At 38.5% G+C, this 20,525-nt stretch overlaps 1 protein-coding gene across 5 annotated transcripts in view; it reads right to left on the bottom strand.

The window, feature by feature from the left end:
• The window catches only part of PHKB (phosphorylase kinase regulatory subunit beta), a 238,194-nt gene that overhangs the window by 191,017 nt on the left and 26,652 nt on the right, over positions 1–20,525 (bottom strand). For all 5 annotated transcript variants that reach the window (XM_054452899.2, XM_054452903.2, XM_054452901.2 and 2 more), the window contains 3 exons: positions 6,988–7,077; positions 4,579–4,717; positions 1,403–1,502 (listed from right to left, as the gene is read on the bottom strand). In XM_054452899.2, the coding sequence (XP_054308874.2) occupies positions 1,403–1,502; positions 4,579–4,717; positions 6,988–7,077 (329 nt within the window). The remainder of the gene's footprint in view (positions 1–1,402; positions 1,503–4,578; positions 4,718–6,987; positions 7,078–20,525) is intronic.

Here is a 20,525-nt window from a genome sequence, read left to right as displayed (position 1 = left end):
TCAGATCATGAAAGGGTTTTCCACTGTTCCCTCACAAGAGTGGCTAAACCTAAATGTAAACCTAAAGTGTTTACATTAACAATGTGGTTGATACTACACACCTGGTTTCCTTCTGGATGTCTGGAACTTTGTGAGTGCTAGACAGAGGATACCCACGTGACCAACCACTAATAAAAACCTTGAGCAATAAAAACCTCAAGCTTCTATTGAACTTCCCTGATAGACATTTTACACATGTTACAATTAGTCACAATCAGTTGCTGGGGGAATGAAGTGCATCTGTGTGACCCCACTGGGGAGGACTCCTAGGTGCTGGCATCTGGCTTCCTCCAGACTGTGTTCCATGCACCTTGACCCTTTGCTGATTATACTTTGTCTCCTCTCATGTAATAAACCATAGCCACAACTATGACTATCTACTGAGTCATGTGAGTCCTCCTAATGAAGCATCAAACCTGTGGGTGGTCTTAGGGACCCATATGCATTGATGTACACGTATGGGCACTTACTATATTAGGACCTGGGATCACAGAGATGTAGGTAAGTAAGGGAATAGCCATTATATTTGTATAGAGCTTTATAGTTTTTTAAATGTTGTTATGTATATTATTTTCTTTAATTTCCACATAACCCTGTAAAGCTGTTTTCTTTTTTTTCTTTTTGTTTTTTGAGACAGAGACTTGCTCTGTCACCAGGCTGGAGTGCATTGGCACGATCTCAGCTCACTGCAACCTCCGCCTCCCAGGTTCAAGCGATTCTCCTGCCTCAGCCTCCCGAGTAGCTGAGACTACAGGTGCACACCACCACGCCTGGCTAATTTTTGTATTTTTAATAGAGACGGGGTTTCACCATGTTGGCCAGGATGGCCTTGATCTCTTGACCTCGTGATCTGCCCAGTTCGGCCTCCCAAAGTGCTGGGATTACAGGCATGAGCCACCGTGCCTGGCCTGTAAAGCTGTTTTCTAAGCCTATAATTCCTAGCCTCTTTGTATGTAAATGAATGAAGTGTTACATTTTTAAACTAAAGTTCACTTAAGCCAGAGCAATTCACATGTCCAAAAGTAATTCTGACAAGGATATTCTTTAATAAAATATTGGTTAGAATTATCGATATTGTGAGGTTCCTGAGAAACTGGGTCTTTATCAAGCAACATCAGATGCAAAACACAAATCCAAGTCTAAATAACAATTCTCAATCACCTCTTGTTTAAGGTGTTCCTTCAATCTCAGGATTTCAAACCCTGGGCTAGAATGGCAAAGGCTGTTAACCTATCTAGGCCGCCCTAGGATGTGGCTTTCCCTTTGAAAAGTACATTCTTCTTCAGAAGAAGCCATTGCAATACTAGTTAAATTAATCCTTCAGAATGATGGGAGAATTCCCGTCCACACCACAGTGTTTTACCTTATCGGCCTGACGCATATAGCAGTAGAGAATTCCTCTCATGCATTTTATAGCTGAGTGCTCCAGCTCATGGGTCCTTCCCTTGTCATCATCAATGCGCCTGGGTGAGAGAGATAACTCATGAAACAAATTGGAAATGCATTTGAAAAGGAAGCAGAGCTTTTGATAATTAAGTATTTAACTATCTGGCTAATCCTGTGTTCTGGTGACGTCTACCAATTCTGTCACAGTGAAACTCCATTTTCCCAGCAAAAGTAGAAATGCTGCAATGAAAAAAAAATCCTACGATGAAACTTAGGCAGATTTTTCCTTCTTTCAAGGAAGTAAGCCAACTTCTTTTAAAAATAGTATACAATATTTCTACAGTGATTTGGCTGAAACTTTAAAGAATATTTCTATTGGAAAAAAATCCACCAACAGATTGTTTTAAATTCACTGTTATGAAATAAAGCCAATTTTTATTACCCATCCCTGTAGGTTATGCAATGGCCACTTGGATTTAAGTAGCAGCCACAAGTTAAGGTAGGCACTGCCTTTCTTTGCTCTGCAGTGTGTTCAATACCGTCAGAGCAGGCATTTAGTCATAGTCATGGATGCCTTCAACTAAACACACATCCAGGATGACACATGATGTATTTTGGCATAAAGCTTTATATTCTTTGGTTTTAATTTAAAATCAATTGAGCATATTTTACATCTCTTGCTTTTAAAAATAAAGAACAGCTAAAATCTAACTATTAAACTAGGTTAAGATGTTCCTTCTGTCCACAAGTTGCCTTTTATTATAGATCAGTAACTTTCCAAAGGTGGATAAGAGTCACCCACTACGAAAAAATAAAAGTGATTTATTCATTGTTTCACTTAATCTTAACTAAAAATATCTGGTAATCATTCTCACATGATTAAAAAGTATCACTTCTCTCTTTAAAAAGTATATTATAATTACCTCCCAGTTAAATCATAGATTGCATATACCATTCACTATTGGGAAGAATGATTATTATTTTGACATAGTATGGTGAATGTCAGTAAAAAGTAAGTTATTCATCATTAGCATATCATACCTTCTTTTTCATGCTGGCATTGCACAAAAATTGGCATGAATTTGCTCTATACAGTACTTTTCCCCTTGAGGTCAGACACAAGTGTTTTAATAGAGGCATATTCTACATAGATAGTGTGCCTGCAAAATAAGGACTTTAAAGTCTCTATCTGATGTTAGAAGCATTCTGGGAAAAGGTTAATATCTGACTTTTGTCCATATGCTGCCTGTACTCTTGTATTTGTTAAAGCAATTTTCCTATAAACATTTTATTTAGAAAAATTTCAAATCTACAAAAAAGTTAAAAGGATGCTATAATGAATAAGCCTTTTGGTCATCACTTAGATTCACCATTTTAACATTAGCTTGCATTCTCTATAATATTTTCTTCATTGTTTGAAAGTAAGCTACGAACATCATGACCCTTCACTCCTACACACTTCAGAAGTATCTCTAGAAAACAAGGAGATTTGCCTACATAACCATAATACCATTATTATACCTAAAAAATTTAATACTGATACTATATGATCTAATACATAGTCTTGGCTCAAATATTGAAGTGTCCCAAAAACATACTTTACAGTATTTTTAAATGCATGATCCAATTAAGGATCATGTATTGCATTTGGCTGTTATATTTCTTTAGTCTCTTTTAATCTAGCCATCCTCATACCTATTTCCTAGTCATCTGTAATACTGACATTTTTAAAGAGTCCAGGCAAGTTGTCTTATCAACAGCCACAATCCAGCTTTGTCCGATTTTTTGTTCATATGTAGACTCATGTTAGATAACTTGGTAAGATGTTAGCACAAGGTGTATTTCCCATTGTGTCAAATCAGGAACGGCAGTTAACATCAGTCTGTCTCATTATTGGCTTCACCATTTGGTGAAGGTGCTACTGATGCTCCCTGTACTCCTAAGATCAGTACCAGTTTTACATTTAATAAAGCCATATTGTCCTTACCTAGAATATGTAAGGAAATGCTTTTAGTGATGTCAGCATTCAAGTGTGCTAAAGAAGACTACTGCATATTGTCTCAGTGTTTGATTTTCTTTTTAAAACCCAACACATCAGTAATTTCAAACAGATAAATTGTGTTCATGTGGAAGATACAATTTTTAAATCAGAAACATAACTATGGATCACTTTCAGAAAATTAATATTCAGAAAGTTAATCTTACTGATCTTAATTATGGTTAAAATGTATTACAACTATGTGTTAGCATCCACATTCAGTGCTTTCTACATATAATGAAATAAATAAAGGAGAAATTTTGTATTGTCAAACTATTTCTTTCTTTTTTTTTTTTTACTTCATACAATTATTTCACTTACGACCAGACTTAATAAGAGATACTTCGCTGAAGTGCAGTGATAAAACCAGAAACTGGGTAGGGGAAAAGAATTCTGACCCTGGCTCTATCATTAATGAGTTGCATCATTTTGAACAAATTTGTTAAGCACTTGGGGCTCTAATTTTATTATCTGCAAAATTTAGTCATCATCAGTTCTCTCCATGATTGAAACCAATCAACACAATGAGAGTGGGTAGGTAGTTCATTCTACCAATGACTAAAAATGATGATTTACAAACCTAGAGACAAGAAGTTTTGGTCACAAAGTCATAAAATCTTAGAACTGGTCTGATACAAGCTCTTAGAAAAATGAAACGGTTTAGGCCGGGCATGGTGGTTCACACCTGTAATCCCAGCACTTTGGGAGGCCGAGGCTGGCAGATCACTTGAGGTCAGGATTTCGAGACCAGCCTGGCCAACAGAAACCCCATCTCTATCAAAAATACAAAAATTAGCCAGGCGTGGTAGTGCATGCCTGTAATCCCAGCTAGTAGGGAGGCTGAGGCAGGAGAATTGCTTGAACCCAGGGGGCAGAGGTTGCAGTGAGCCAAGGTCATGCCACTGCACTGCAGCCTGGGTAACCTCATCTCAAAATAAAACAAGAAAAAGAAAAAGAAAATGAAAAGGTTTAGAGGCCTAAAAAGGGATGTCAGCAGTCATAAGTTGCACAGTGAGTCAGCAGCAGAGTCAAAAGATAGCGGCTCAATTAGTCTTGGTCCTACAAAACCCTATTATCCACTCTCAAAGTTACTAGGAGAACACACACCAGCTCACCTGTATGCAAGAGCCAAAGCCCAGGCCCCAGCAGCGCAGTATAGGCTGTCCTGGATCTTGGCCTTCTGGTCACTACCACATGTTTTAGTGGGAAAGAGACCGGTAGTTGGACTTTGATACAGCAGCAATGTTGACTTGACTGCAATTGAGGACAAGACAAAGAATGAACTGTACAGCCAGTGACTTTCCTTGGGCTAAATGCTTTAATCTTCTTTGGTTTCCTCATCCCACTTCTGACGATTTTGTTTCTAAACTTGCTATAGTACAACACTTCTGAAGATGTGGAAACAACTTCATGTCACTCCAGCCTTAGTGGGAATCCACCCTACATAAAGAAATCTTTCCAGTTTTAGGAAAGGACTCAGCTAATTAGGACTTAAAAAGCCTTTAGCACATCTCCAGTAATGTCAATGTGTGTTAGAAATCTTATTAGGATAACATCAGGTACAGAGGGAAAAAGAGATCAAGCAAAAGACTAAGTATAATATTTTTAAAAAATCAGTTCAACAGGTAAACTTAAAGCAAAGGCACAAGAAAGAGTAGCATACATTTAGTAAATCACAAAGCCACCTCAACTGCTACAGTAAATGACCAACAATGTAGGAAGGGCGAGGGGAAGATCACAGAACAGGCTGGAATCCTGTGTTTCACTGATGATTAAATTGTGCCTGGTCTTCACAGGAGTGTACAGTATTCATTTTACTTTATTGTACAGGTTAGGAAAATGTTTCACATTTTAAAACTGAATTCCATCCATATATAACATGAACACAGCAGCAAGTAAATAATTTTTTATGAACATTTTACTTAAATAAGTCTGAAATTAATGTTTTATTATCTTTTATAAACGAGCTCTAAAATAGGAAAACACACACACTAAAATTACATTTATTAAAAGCTATTTTATTGCTATCTAACTACAAATGAATGGGTAATGCTTTTCCTAAAATGCATTACATTAACCTTATCTAGATTGGCAACTACCCTTTTGTTTTGAGACAGGGTCTCGCTCTATAACCCAGGCTGGAATGCAGTTGCATGATCATAAGCTCACTGCAGCCTCTAACCCCTGGGCTTCAGTGATCCTCCCAACTTAGACTCCTAAGTAGCTGGGTCTACAGGCAATCGCCACCATGCCAGGCTAATTTTTAAACTTTTTGTAGAGATGGAGGGCTTGTTATGTTGCCCAGGCTGGTCTCAAACTCTTGGGTTCAAGCAATCCTACCAACCTGGTCTCCCAAAGGGCTAGGATTACAGGCATGAGAGATCACACCCAGCCATGTTATCTACTTTTTAGGATAGTTTTTCAAAGGTCGAAAACATTCTGTTCTGGAGCTGGGATTACAGGAGTGCACCACCACACATGGCTGATTTTTGTATTTTTAGTAGAGACGGGGTTTCTCCATGTTGGTCAGGCTGGTCTCAAACTCCTGACCTTGTGATCCACCCGCCTCAGCCTCCCAAAGTGCTGGGATTACAGGCGTGAGCCACCGTGCCTGGCCTCTAAATTGATCTTATCATAATCATTTCTTTCAGAAAACCAGGGTATTTATTATTTTTCCCAGTGTAAAAAATTAGTCCAAGAGTCCAAAACACACAATTGACACAAAAAAATATAGTTAGTTCTCTTTAGCTAGTTATTGCCAAAAAGATAATAAAACGGGCAACTTAATGCAAGCAAGAATCTTGACCAAAAGAAGTAAGATTGAAGTTTTATATGAAGTTGAAATAGACAAAAAAATCCATCATCTTAGGGGGAAAGAAATCAAATTTTATGTTTTCTGCCATCCTAGTACAAGCAAATGGCATAAATTGTAAACTGACAAAAAGATTAATATGCATTCTAATATATGGTCTGACAAACAAAGAGGAGGCCCTTATACACATATCTGAAAGTTGCTTACTCACACTGAAAAACAAAATTTGCAAGGCTGGTCCTGGAAAAACAAAATAAAACAAACAAAACACCAGGGCCCTGATAGTAATAATACTAACTTGTGATTATCTCTTGTACCTCAATGAATTAGAAATGGATATAAAAAGTTTAGGACTATCTGGGAACCATGTTTAGGTAAATGAGCAAATTAATACTTACGTGAAATATTTGTGTATTAATCAAGAAACATCCTCAAGGTCTCAAATCTGGTAATGTTTAGGAAGATTAAAAAAACACACAAGATATTGGTGACAGTTTTGAAATTCTTCAAGGGCCAGATATGATCTGCCAGATTCCTTGTATAGTCCTGGTATTGACATACAATTGGAATACACAGCTACTTAAGCACTGAAAGTACCCCAACATCCCAATGACAGAACAACATCATCCACATAATGTACATGATTTAACTAGGGCAAGGGGAATACTAATCGCAGATACCTAAGGACACGTTTTCCTCAGGTTTTGCTCACCAATTCTGTAATAATGGTCCAACTTATCCCAGAGAGTTTCATCATCAGGTCTTGGAAGATTAATGCTTTTAAGAGGTTCATAAACTGAGCCTAAAAGAAAAAATAAAAACCCATCAAATTCAGTCATTTTCACAAAGATAAACAAAGAAAAACTCTAAACAAATGAAGAAGCAGTGCTTAATCTAACTTCCATTATTTTATGTGAAGTACCATACTTTACTACTTGTAAACCTTCTTGCTGGGGGAACAAGAGGGGGGATAAAGTACCTTTGAAAATAAATACAGAAGAACTTGAAATGTCATGGGATATTCCCACCCTTACCTCCAGCACTCAATCCAACTAACTGATGTGTACATGGTCCAAACAACTAAGTGTCACTAATACTCATGTGGTAGTCATTTGTCAATAGATTCTAGTTATTAAGAAATATGTCTAATTATGTGACCATAAATCCAAACTTCATTCCTTATGCTAATGTTTCATTACACAATTTTTTCTCAAATAATCATACCCCAAACCCTCAAGGAAAGAAGATAATGTTCACATACTCCAAAGCCATCCACTCCACGAATATTCAGCTAGGTTTCATGCTGAAATTCCTAATCCTCTACTTTCTCCCAGGGAGATGATATTCTTGCCTTATTATCTGGACTATAAGCAGATCATTTCTACTTCTCAGCCTTGAAAACTACTCAAAGGTGTTAGCAGAGTCAGCTGCTCAAAACTACAAAATACACAATAATCATGATAATTTGCCACAAAATGGATATAGAAAATTGTTCACTTGACTAGTGCACTTTCTCAACTGCTAACTGAAAGACAGACATCTGAACCTTCAGCCATCAGACTATGTACTGTCTCTCATTCTTGTTAAAAGCACTCAGAAATTATAAACATCTCAAGGTCACAATTAATCTACCTCTGGATTCAGGTAATGTATACCATATAGCCTAAGAACATAGCACAAAAATGAACCTATAATTTACCTAGTTGGGGAAATCACATTGGCATAGATTAAGATTCTGTTTTTAAAGAAAATTAAAGCCTTTATACTCATAAAATTGCTATGTCCAACACGCTAGTTTAAAGCCAAGGTTTTGGGAAGCCTTTATGTTTAGGCAGATAGTAACATTAAGAAGAACGTAAAGAAAGAGCATATACATTCAGGCAACAGTCTCATTATCTTTTGTTGAAAAGACAGACTAAGTACTGTCTCTCATTCTTGTTAAAAGCACTCAGAAATTAAAAACAACTCAAGGTCACAATTAATCCATCTCTGGATTCAGGTAATATATACCATACAGTCTAAGAACATAGCACAAAAATGAACCTATAATTTACCTAGTGGCAGAAATCACATTGGCATGGATTAAGATTCTGTTTTTAAAGAAAATTAAAGCCTTTATGCTCATAAAATTGCTATGTCCAACATCCTAGTTTAAAGCCAAGGTTTTGGGAAGCCTTTATGTTTAGGTAGATAGTAACATTAAGAAGAACGTAAAGAAAGGGCCTATACATTCAGGCAACAGTCTCATTATCTTCTGCTGAAAAGATAGGTAATTTGTAGATAAGACTTGCTCTGAGCGAAAAGAAGATTTTCTTACAAGAGTATTCACAATGGCACCAACAGGAATGGGTCCATAGTGAGGAAAGGAGAGACCTATCAACAGACAGAGCATCAGTACTCCTTTCCTGCTTCAAAGGAAAGGACCCAGCCACCCCTCCAGTCATGCCCTTGCCTTCCTGTATTCAGCTAGCTCCAGGCAGGTATAAGTATATGGGTAGCTTGGCAATCAGAAAGGAATAATATGCCACTGCTAGAGCATGAGGTAATAAGCTCTAGGAGTCTATACACTCCCAGTGAAGCTCATTCACTATGAAAGAAAATAAATTAGGTACAAATAATCATAATTTATAAATTGTGCATATGTATATATAAAAATTAAAGGGGAAACCTTCACTGAGGTGGAAGAATTGTGGGTGAGTAACATTTCTGTTTTTATTTAGATCTCTATTAGTAGAGGTAGTATTTTGCTTTACATACAAAAAATAAATCACCAGGAGTTGAGTATATAATTCCATTAAAATTAAATGATACATGAGCATATGGATATAGAATATGCAAACTGAAATCAACCTGCATTACAATGGTAGGTGAATTGATTTTGAGAGATTGTTTTAATGATATTTATACCAAGATTTTAGATTTAAAAATATTTATTTTTAAAAGTGCTAGGATATTTAAGAACTAAGGGACTATAGTGATTCTGTCATCTAATTTTTCTTTAAAAAAAAAAGAGTGTTATTAGAGGCAACAATAAATAAACAAAAGGAAAATCAGACCTCTCAAGAAAATAAGTACCTATTTAGTAAGAGGAAAAATAGATGTTCAAACCATAGCAAAAAAGGGTAAAAGTAAAATCATCTAAATTATACATTCAAAGAACGCCCATGATAAGTCAAGAACAGCTTGGTTAGATAAATGTTATTATTTTAGTGATCACCATTGTATTGTTCCTAAAGTAACTACATAAAATTAAACAAGGGGGAGGAGCCAAGATGGCTGAATAGGAACAGCTCCGGTCAACAGCTCCCAGCGTGAGCGACACAGAAGACGGGTGATTTCTGCATTTCCATCTGAGATACCCTGTTCATCTCACTAGGGAGTGCCAGACAGTGGGCGCAGGTCAGTGGGTGAGTGCACTGTGCGCCAGCCGAAGCAGGGGCGGGGCATTGCCTCACTCAGAAGTGCAAGGGGTCAGGGAGTTCCCTTTTCAGGGGTGACAGACAGCACCTGGAAAATTGGGCCACTCCCACCCGAATACTGTGCTTTTCCGACGGGCTTAGGAAACGGTGCCCCAGGAGAGTATAGCCCGCACCTGGCTCAGAGGGTCCTACGCCCACGGAGTCTCGCTGATTGCTAGCACAGCAGTCTGAGATCAAACAGCAAGTCAGCAGCGAGGCTGGGGGCGGGGCGCCCGCCATTGCCCAGGCTCGCTTAGGTAAACAAAGCAACCGGGAAGCTTGAACTGGGTGGAGCCCACCACAGCTCAAGGAGGCCTGCCTGCCTCTGTAGGCTCCACCTCTGGGGGCAGGGCACAGACAAACAAAAAGACAGCAGTAACCTCTGCAGACATAAATGTCCCTTGTCTGACAGCTTTGAGGAGAGCAGTGGTTCTCCCAGCACGCAGCTGGAGATCTGAGAACGGGCAGATTGCCTCCTCAAGTGGGTCCCTGACCCCTGACACCCGAGCAGCCTAACTGGGAGGCACCCCCCAGCAGGGGCAGACTGACACCTCACACGGCCTGCCAGGTACTCCAACGGACCTGCAGCTGAGGGGCCTGTCTGTTAGAAGGAAAACTAACAGAAAGGACATCCACACCAAAAACCCATCTGTACATCACCATCATCAAAGACCAAAAGTAGATAAAACCACAAAGATGGGGAAAAAACAGAGCAGAAAAACTGGAAACTCTAAAAAGCAGAGTACCTCTCCTCCTCCAAAGGAACGCAGTTCCTCACCAGCAACGGAACAAAGCTGGACAGAGAATGACTTTGACGAGCTGAGAGAAGAAGGCTTCAGACGATCAAATTACTCTGAGCTACGGGAGGATATTCAAACCAAAGGCAAAGAAGTTGAAAACTTTGAAAAAAATTTAGAAGAATGTATAACTAGAATAACCAATACAGAGAAGTGCTTAAAGGAGCTGATGGAGCTGAAAACCAAAGCTCGAGAACTACGTGAAGAATGCAGAAGCCTCAGGAGCCGATGCGATCAAATGGAAGAAAGGGTATCAGCCCTGGAAGACGAAATGAATGAAATGAAGCGAGAAGGGAAGTTTAGAGAAAAAAGATTAAAAAGAAACGAGCAAAGCCTCCAAGAAATGTGGGACTATGTGAAAAGACCAAATCTACGTCTGATTGGTGTACCTGAAAGTGATGGGGAGAATGGAAACAAGTTGGAAAACACTCTTCAGGATATTATCCAGGAGAACTTCCCCAATCTAGCAAGGCAGGCCAACATTCAGATTCAGGAAATACAGAGAACGCCACAAAGATACTCCTCGAGAAGAGCAACTCCAAGACACATAATTGTGAGATTCACCAAAGTTGAAATGAAGGAAAAAATGTTAAGGGCAGCCAGAGAGAAAGGTCGGGTTACCCTCAAAGGGAAGCCCATCAGACTAACAGTGGATCTCTCGGCAGAAACTCTACAAGCCAAAACAGAGTGGGGGCCAATATTCAACATTCTTAAAGAAAAGAATTTTCAACCCAGAATTTCATATCCAGCCAAACTAAGCTTCATAAGTGAAGGAGAAATAAAATACTTTACAGACAAGCAAATGCTGAGAGATTTTGTCACCAGGAGGCCTGCCCTAAAAGAGCTCCTGAAGGAAGCGCTAAACATGGAAAGGCACAACCGGTACCAGCTACTGCAAAATCATACCAAAATGTAAAGACCATCGAGACTAGGAAGAGACTGCATCAACTAACGAGCAAAATAACCAGCTAACATCATAATGACAGGATCAAATTCACACATAACAATATTAACTTTAAATGTAAATGGACTAAATGCTCCAATTAAAAGACACAGACTGGCAAATTGGATAAAGACTCAAGACCCATCAGTGTGCTGTATTCAGGAAACCCATCTCACGTGCAGAGACACACATAGGCTCAAAATAAAAGGATGGAGGAAGATCTACCAAGCAAATGGAAAACAAAAAAAGGCAGGGGTTGCAATCCTAGTCTCTGATAAAACAGACTTTAAACCAACAAAGATCAAAAGAGACAAAGAAGGCCATTACATAATGGAAAAGGGATCAATTCAACAAGAAGAGCTAACTATCCTAAATATATATGCACCCAATACAGGAGCACCCAGATTCATAAAGCAAGTCCTGAGTGACCTACAAAGAGACTTAGACTCCCACACATTAATAATGGGAGACTTTAACACCCCACTGTCAATATTAGACAGATCAACGAGACAGAAAGTCAACAAGGATACCCAGGAATTGAACTCAGCTCTGCACCAAGCAGACCTAATAGACATCTACAGAACTCTCCACCCCAAATCAACAGAATATACATTTTTTTCAGCACCACACCACACCTATTCCAAAATTGACCACATACTTGGAAGTAAAGCTCTCCTCAGTAAATGTAAAAGAACAGAAATTATAACAAACTGTCTCTCAGATCACAGTGCAATCAAGCTAGAACTCAGGATTAAGAATCTCACTCAAAACCACTCAACTACATGGAAACTGAACAACCTGCTCCTGAATGACTACTGGGTACATAACAAAATGAAGGCAGAAATAAAGATGTTCTTTGAAACCAACGAGAACAAAGACACAACATACCAGAATCTCTGGGATGCATTCAAAGCAGTGTGTAGAGGGAAATTCATAGCACTAAATGCCCACAAGAGAAAGCAGGAGAGATCCAAAATTGACACCCTAACATCACAATTAAAAGAACTAGGAAAGCAAGAGCAAACACATTCAAAAGCTAGCAGAAGGCAAGAAATAACTAAAATCAGAGCAGAACTGAAGGAAATAGAGACACAAAAAACCCTTCAAAAAATAAATGAATCCAGGAGCTGGTTTTTTGAAAGGATCAACAAAATTGATAGACCGCTAGCAAGATTAATAAAGAAAAAAAGAGAGAAGAATCAAGTAGATGCAATAAAAAATGATAAAGGGGATATCACCACCGATCCCACAGAAATACAAACTACCATCAGAGAATATTACAAACACCTCTACGCAAATAAAGTAGAAAATCTAGAAGAAATGGATAAATTCCTCAACACATACACCCTCCCAAGACTAAACCAGGAAGAAGTTGAATCTCTGAATAGACCAATAACAGGAGCTGAAAATGTGGCAATAATCAATACCTTATCAACCAAAAAAAGCCCAGGACCAGATGGGTTCACAGCCGAATTCTACCAGAGGTACAAGGAGGAGCTGGTACCATTCCTTCTGAAACTATTCCAATCAATAGAAAAAGAGGGAATCCTCCCTAACTCATTTTATGAGGCCAGCATCATCCTGATACCAAAGTCTGGCAGAGACACAACAAAAAAAGAGAATTTTAGACCAATATCCTTGATGAACATTGATGCAAAAATCCTCAATAAAATACTGGCAAACAGAATCCAGCAGCACATCAAAAAGCTTATCCAACATGATCAAGTGGGCTTCATCCCTGGGATGCAAGGCTGGTTCAATATACGCAAATCAATAAATGTAATCCAGCATATAAACAGAACCAAAGACAAAAACCACATGATTATCTCAATAGATGCAGAAAAGGCCTTTGACAAAATTCAACAACCCTTCATGCTAAAAATTCTCAATAAATTAGGTATTGATGGGACGTATCTCAAAATAATAACAGCTATCTATGACAAACCCACAGCCAATATCATACTGAATGGGCAAAAACTGGAAGCATTCCCTTTGAAAACTGGCACAAGACAGGGATGCCCTCTCTCACCACTCCTATTCAACATACTGTTGGAAGTTCTGGCCAGGGCAATTAGGCAGGAGAAGGAAATCAAGGGTATTCAATTAGGAAAAGAGGAAGTCAAATTGTCCCTGTTTGCAGATGACATGATAGTATATCTAGAAAACCCCATTGTCTCAGCCCAAAATCTCCTTAAGCTGATAAGCAACTTCAGCAAAGTTTCAGGATACAAAATCAATGTACAAAAATCACAAGCATTCTTATACATCAATAACAGACAAACAGAGAGTCAAATCATGAGTGAACTCCCATTCACAGTGGCTTCAAAGAGAATAAAATACCTAGGAATCCAACTTACAAGGGATGTGAAGGACCTCTTCAAGGAGAACTACAAACCACTGCTCAAGGAAATAAAAGAGGATACAAACAAATGGAAGAACATTCCATGCTCATGGGTAGGAAGAATCAATATTGTGAAAATGGCCATCCTTCCCAAGGTAATTTACAGATTGAATGCCATCCCCATCAAGCTACCAATGACTTTCTTCACAGAATTGGAAAAAACTACTTTAAAGTTCATATGGAATCAAAAAAGAGCCCGCATCGCCAAGTCGATCCTAAGCCAAAAGAACAAAGCTGGAGGCATCACACTACGTGACTTCAAACTATACTACAAGGCTACAGTAACCAAAACAGCATGGTACTGGTACCAAAACAGAGATATAGATCAATGGAACAGAATAGAGCCCTCAGAAATAATGCCACATATCTACAACTATCTGATCTTTGACAAACCTGACAAAAACAAGCAATGGGGAAAGGATTCCCTATTTAATAAATGGTGCTGGGAAAACCGGCTAGCCATATGTAGAAAGCTGAAACTGGATCCCTTCCTTACACCTTATACAAAAATCAATTCAAGATGGATTAAAGACTTAAATGTTAGACCTAAAACCATAAAAACCCTAGAAGAAAACCTAGGCATTACCATTCAGGACATAGGCATGGGCAAGGACTTCATGTCTAAAACACCAAAAGCAATGGCAACAAAAGCCAAAATTGACAAATGGGATCTAATTAAACTAAAGAGCTTCTGCACAGCAAAGGAAACAACCATCAGCATGAACAGGCAACCTACAGAATGGGAGAAAATTTTCGCAACCTACTCATCTGACAAAGGGCTAATATCCAGAATCTACAATGAACTCAAAGAAATTTACATGAAAAAAACAAACAACCCCATCAAAAAGTGGGTGAAGGACATGAACAGACACTTCTCAAAAGAAGACATTTATGCAGCCAAAAAACACGTGAAAAAATGCTCACCATCACTGGCCATCAGAGAAATGCAAATCAAAACCACAATGAGATACCATCTCACACCAGTTAGAATGGCAATCATTAAAAAGTCAGGAAAGAACAGGTGCTGGAGAGGATGTGGAGAAATAGGAACACTTTTACACTGTTGGTGGGACTGCAAACTAGTTCAACCCTTGTGAAAGTCAATGTGGCGATTCCTCAGGGATCTAGAACCAGAAATTCCATTCGACCCAGCCATCCCATTACTGGGTATATACCCAAAGGACTATAAATCATGCTGCTATAAAGACACATGCACACGTATGTTTATTGCGGCATTATTCACAATAGCAAAGACTTGGAACCAACCCAAATGTCCAACAATGATAGACTGAATTAAGAAAATGTGGCACATGTACACCATGGAATACTATGCAGCCATAAAAAATGATGAGTTCATGTCCTTTGTAGGGACATGGATGAAATTGGAAATCATCATTCTCAGTAAACTATCGCAAGAACAAAAAACCAAACACCACATATTCTCACTCATAGGTGGGAACTGAACAATGAGAACACATGGACACAGGAAGGGGAACATCACACTTCGGGGACTGTTGTGGGGTGGGGGGAGGGGGGAGGGATAGCATTGGGAGATATACCTAATGCTAGATGATGAGTTAGTGGGTGCAGCGCACCAGCATGGCACATGTATACATATGTAACTTACCTGCACATTGCGCACATGTACCATAAAACCTAAAGTATAATAATAATAATAATAATAATAATAATAATAATAATAAAATTAAACAAGGATGTTCTACACAATTTATGGTAAACAATACCACAAATCTAAGTCAAAGGAAAAGTAATCAATGTTAACATTTTAAACAAAAATAGGACATCTAGAAAGCATCAATGCCAGTAAAAATGGAGAGAGCAATTAATAGAGCATGAACTCCCAAAGCAAATTAAAGAGCTACAAAATAACAGAAAATTCTACTAAATGTTCCAATTGAAATGAAATTGTAAAATGTTAATTTTTCTTTTCCATGCTTTTCCCATTCGAATTATGTCTACACGCAAACATCACAAAGTAAAATAAAACTTATCAGTGATAGGAGAAAAATAGCTCAGAGCAGACTGAGCTAGGTGAGGTATGCAAAACTTATCAGGCTCAGGAAGACAAGAGTATGGGACTTCAATCACACTTTCCTTCCTATGCACCCACACCCAAGGACCATGTTTACAGGCATTTTTGTTCCTGACTAGCTGCGTTACCCATTATCTTCCAGTTCCTGGAATTTGTGATACAAAGAACAATATACAGCTAATCAATAGCTTTTGTTATATTAATATAAGTTATTGGAAACACAACTTAGAAGCTGCCTCTTTCCTTTAAAATCCACCTGTAACTGATGCTAATCAGAAGATATATTCAGGGCAGCTTCTATCTATGCTTCCACATAGATTTAGGCTTGAATAAACTCTATAATGAATCACATTTTCGGAATCTAGTTATATAAGGTTAACATTTTGGCACCCTAAACAAGATTGGAAGTGGACCTCCAGAGAGCCCCACCACTTTACCAGCAATCGGCACCTTGGTACCAATGCGATAAGTCCTCCTTCACCCAACCTTGCCAAAGTCAGCAGGAATCTCTGCTAAGGCCCCTGTTGGGATCTGAATCCTCCTGGCTTGATTGAGGATTAAGACTTTATTCAATTTGTACATATTCTTAACTAGTTGAGGTTGGAAGTGAAGCTCTATAAAAGGTAAGAGTTTCATTTGTTATTCTCTAGAGATCTGTTGACCTCGGATTTGTGACTTTCATTTTTCTCTGAAGTTAAGGTTTTATTTTGAACTACTAGTTGGAGTTTTTCAACCTTTTCTGTAGTTTAAACTTTGGTCCTTGAAAAGAGGAAGTGAATCTTTGAGGCTTAAGTGAAAAACATGTAATTTTAAAAACTGGTTAAATTCTGAAGCTTGGTTCAATTGACAAATCTAAAATGTTCTTGAATGACCAAAATAATAAAAGGCGCTCATGAGTCCCACTAGGTTTCTGGTCATTCAGGAAGGAAAACGAAAATTGTGGACAACTATCTCTAAAACCTAGACTTTGTCCTTACAGGGTGACCCACTTTTAGAAACACCAGCTGGATTTATATTTAATGCTTATGGTGCCTCTTCATGCTAACATTTAGAAAACTAGTCACACATAACTAAAGATGACCCCAAATTACAATGGTCGAAATAGTGTACTTTTAAAATACCTCAACTAGTTTATCTGTACTCTCAGTTTTAAAAAGCTAGCTCTAAAATAAAACAACTAGGAGAGCTATTTTCAATGATACTTAGAAGTTTCTAAAAGAGGTTCTGACAAAGTTATTTCTTTGCAAAAGGAAAATGTAAAATTTTATAAAGTGACTTTTAAAATGAAAAATGCTGCTGAAATTGTTCCTCTTCCTCTTTCTGTTTATTCTTTATTCTAACTGCTCTTCCCTTCCCCCCCTCCTGCTCCTGGTGTACTGGCCTCATTTCAGGAATGAGACAGCAAGTATAAAGAGGTCCCCAGAGAACTTCCAACTGGCCTGCACACTGGGAGGAGTGTGCAACGGGGTGGGGCCTCGGGAAGTGCGCACTGTTTGCCAGAGGGAGGAGCCTGATCTCCCCTGTTCCAGGGTGGTACCTAGGATTCAATCTATGAGGCGGAAGCCAGCTAGCAGGACTTTCGCTTTGCTGAGACTCTCTGTTTCCCTTTGTTTTCCTTTTTGCCCGATAAATTTTTCTTGCCCTTTAAAGTGCCTGCAAGCCTAATCTCTCATGGTTGTGTGACAAGGACCCCATTTTTAGGCGAACTAAGGAGAAAGTCCTACAACAGTTTAGCACCCAACGTGGGGCTTAAGGGTGAGTGAGATGCAAACCAAATCTATTTTTATCTCATTTTTAAGCCTTTTCATCCTCAGACTTCTGAGGGCAAGGGAAACCATGCCCCGACCCCCATCACTCCCAGGTGTTGAGAAGGTCAGCCTCAGTCTCCATGGCATTTTCCTTTCTTTTTTGTGACAGAAGGGCGAGCAGCGGCTCCCGCCACCCTCCCCTCCCTGCCAAGGCTGGGGTGCGTGAACCAAGGGTGCCCAACAGCAGGCAGCTCTCCCTGCCATGCATCCATAGAGCCTTCCGCTCCCCCAGCCAGAAGGTCCCACTCCCTTGAACAGTAATGAAGTCTTTCTCACTGGTGGAGGAATCCATTTGCATAAAAATAAGAGGTTCCTCTTTAGGCATTTTAAACTGGTTTTTCTCCACCAGATCAGGAGTTGACTTTTAAATTAGCTTTTTTTTCCTTTTAGAAGACATTTTAACTAGGCTAGGAATGATAAGGATCACTGTTTATATTCTCAGTAGAGCTTTAATTGCGAAAAAGGATTTGTGAGGCTGGTCTTAATCTGTAGCCAATCTAGTGTACTTTGTGCATCTTTCCATAGCAAACTTTGCAGCAGGCCTCCATCCTGTTTTACATCTTTGGGAGCAAGGCCTGCAACCACGTGGCAATGTTTTGTTCTAGCCTCACCATTTTACAATGGCAGCCAGGAGTTCAATCCTGCCTTAGGAAATTAGTTCTTTCTAGTTTGATATCTGCATGACCTTTGCCATTTTTTGATTCCCTGCCCCTCCACAAACTGCCTTGGATTTTCCTTTCTCTGAGCCTTTAGTAAAGTTTGAAAGCCAGAAATATCAGCCGTTTGGCCTGGCTAAAGTCAGGTATTAAGAAATTTTAAAAGGACCTTATTAAAGAGTGCTATGGCTAAAAGTCAGTTTAATTAAAAGCAGATATTCAAGCTCCAACAGCCTGGGACTCCTTGGGAAAAACATGGGGCGCCAGATATCCCATTTTGCAAAAAACCTCTGTTTTCCTCATGAAACCCCAGGAACTAGAAGTGGATAAATCCCTCTCAGAATTTAGGGTTCTGTTCGTTTTGCATTGTGTTATCTGGCATTTTTGACTTTTGGGAGTATCAGAAATTACTTCACATTATGAGAGAAACATAAAGACTGGCAAATGAAAGGTCTTGCAACTACTGAATCTTCTTCTGTCTGCCTGCCTGTGTAGCTATATATGTGTTGAGTGTGATGTCTATAAAAAGACCTCTAAGTAATTGGCCTAAAGCAAGAAAAGTGCTTGGATGAAATATTTTTTAAAGGGAAGATAAAAGCTATGGTACCTTTTAGTTCACGTGACTTTAATGTTTGAGAAATAACAACAGCCTTAAAGATTATTAGTAAAATGCAGATGTCACCAAAGTGTAAATAGGAGGACTAAATTATGCAGGTTAGATACTAGGCTCACTAAATGTTTTAAGGTTACAAACTGCCTTTTGGGTTTTAAGAACTATTTGACTTGCTTGCTCCACAACTGGTAAGGCAATTGACATATAGACATAGTTCTATATCTCTGTAAGGGACATATAGTTCCTTACAGACATATAGAATTAACCACACCCTTAATTATGCTGGAAGGAGTCAATTATGCTAGCTGTATCTGGCACACAATTAAAACAACTTGCCAGGATTTACATTAAAGTTCAAATTGCTAGGAGGTACCATTAAAACACATAATTGAAACCACTGGAAATAGATTTACATGCCAGGTGTATAAGAACAGTAAAATGTGTTTTTAATGAAAGATCATTAGAAGATAGGAAAATGTAAAGTATTGGCTAGGGCTAAAGAATTGTTTTGAATTAGATAAGGTAAAGCTGAAGGTTCAAACAAGTGGCAGAAGGATCATCGAAATGATTCTTGCAGAAGAGGCTTTCTGTGTGAACATGTTGACTAGGTTCCAGGGGTTATTATGTGGTTTCTCTGAGGGTTGAGCATTGGAATGAAAGCACAACAGGGTACTCTTGGGGCACTGATCTGCCCTTTGGCAAAATTTGGAAAGGGTTATAAAAGGTTTTGCTTCATTAAAATTTCTGAGTCAAATAATTTATGGTAATCTGGAAATCAATTTCATAAAATCAAGTGTTTTAATCCTCTAACATATTTAACAGGCTTCCCAAAATCAAACTTGAGCCTCAAAATTGCCTTTCCTGACACCTGGCTTTTGGGAGGCTTTAGAGGGCCCCTGGAACCTCCAGAAAAGAGGTAAACAGGATCATTTGACATGTTTAGTTACATGGGATTGCCAAAATGATGTTCAATCTTCTTTAGGTTATATTTTGGTGAATAATACTAATATTTGTTCCAAAACTGTATGGAATTTCTAAAATTCTAATGTCTAAGTATATGTTAGCAAACATAAGGTTAAGCTATTATAAACCACAGAGATCACCAAACTTCTTTGTCAATTATGGTTCTAACTCTAACTACCCTGGACATTTTGCTATTCACAGATAATTGTTGTCTTCTTTTAATTCTTTTCAAAGATGGTTTATAGTAAGTGATAGAACTTTGACAGGTGCTCTCAAATACAGGTTTCTGATAACTTTGTAGATTGTAACATTGGAATAAAGAAAAAATGTACAGGACTCATGAAGAGCTGAAATGTTCACGAATATCAAGAAATCAAGAACTAAATGGACTGAACTCAGAAAGCTGAAGCAATTATTTTTGACTTTTGCTTGAAATATTGCTGATCCTTGTTTTGTTTTTCTGTGTGAAGTAAACTTATTTTAAACTATTTACAGCCTTTAATAATTGAGTAAGGTATATTCCTGTGAACAAAATTTGGAGCATGTTTGTTTCTCTCT

Source organism: Pongo pygmaeus, chromosome 18 (genome assembly GCF_028885625.2).
Source record: "Pongo pygmaeus isolate AG05252 chromosome 18, NHGRI_mPonPyg2-v2.0_pri, whole genome shotgun sequence".
In the NCBI taxonomy this organism is placed as follows: domain Eukaryota; kingdom Metazoa; phylum Chordata; class Mammalia; order Primates; family Hominidae; genus Pongo; species Pongo pygmaeus.
Note: the sequence above shows the minus strand (reverse complement) of the source record. Positions and strands in the feature narration are given on the sequence as shown.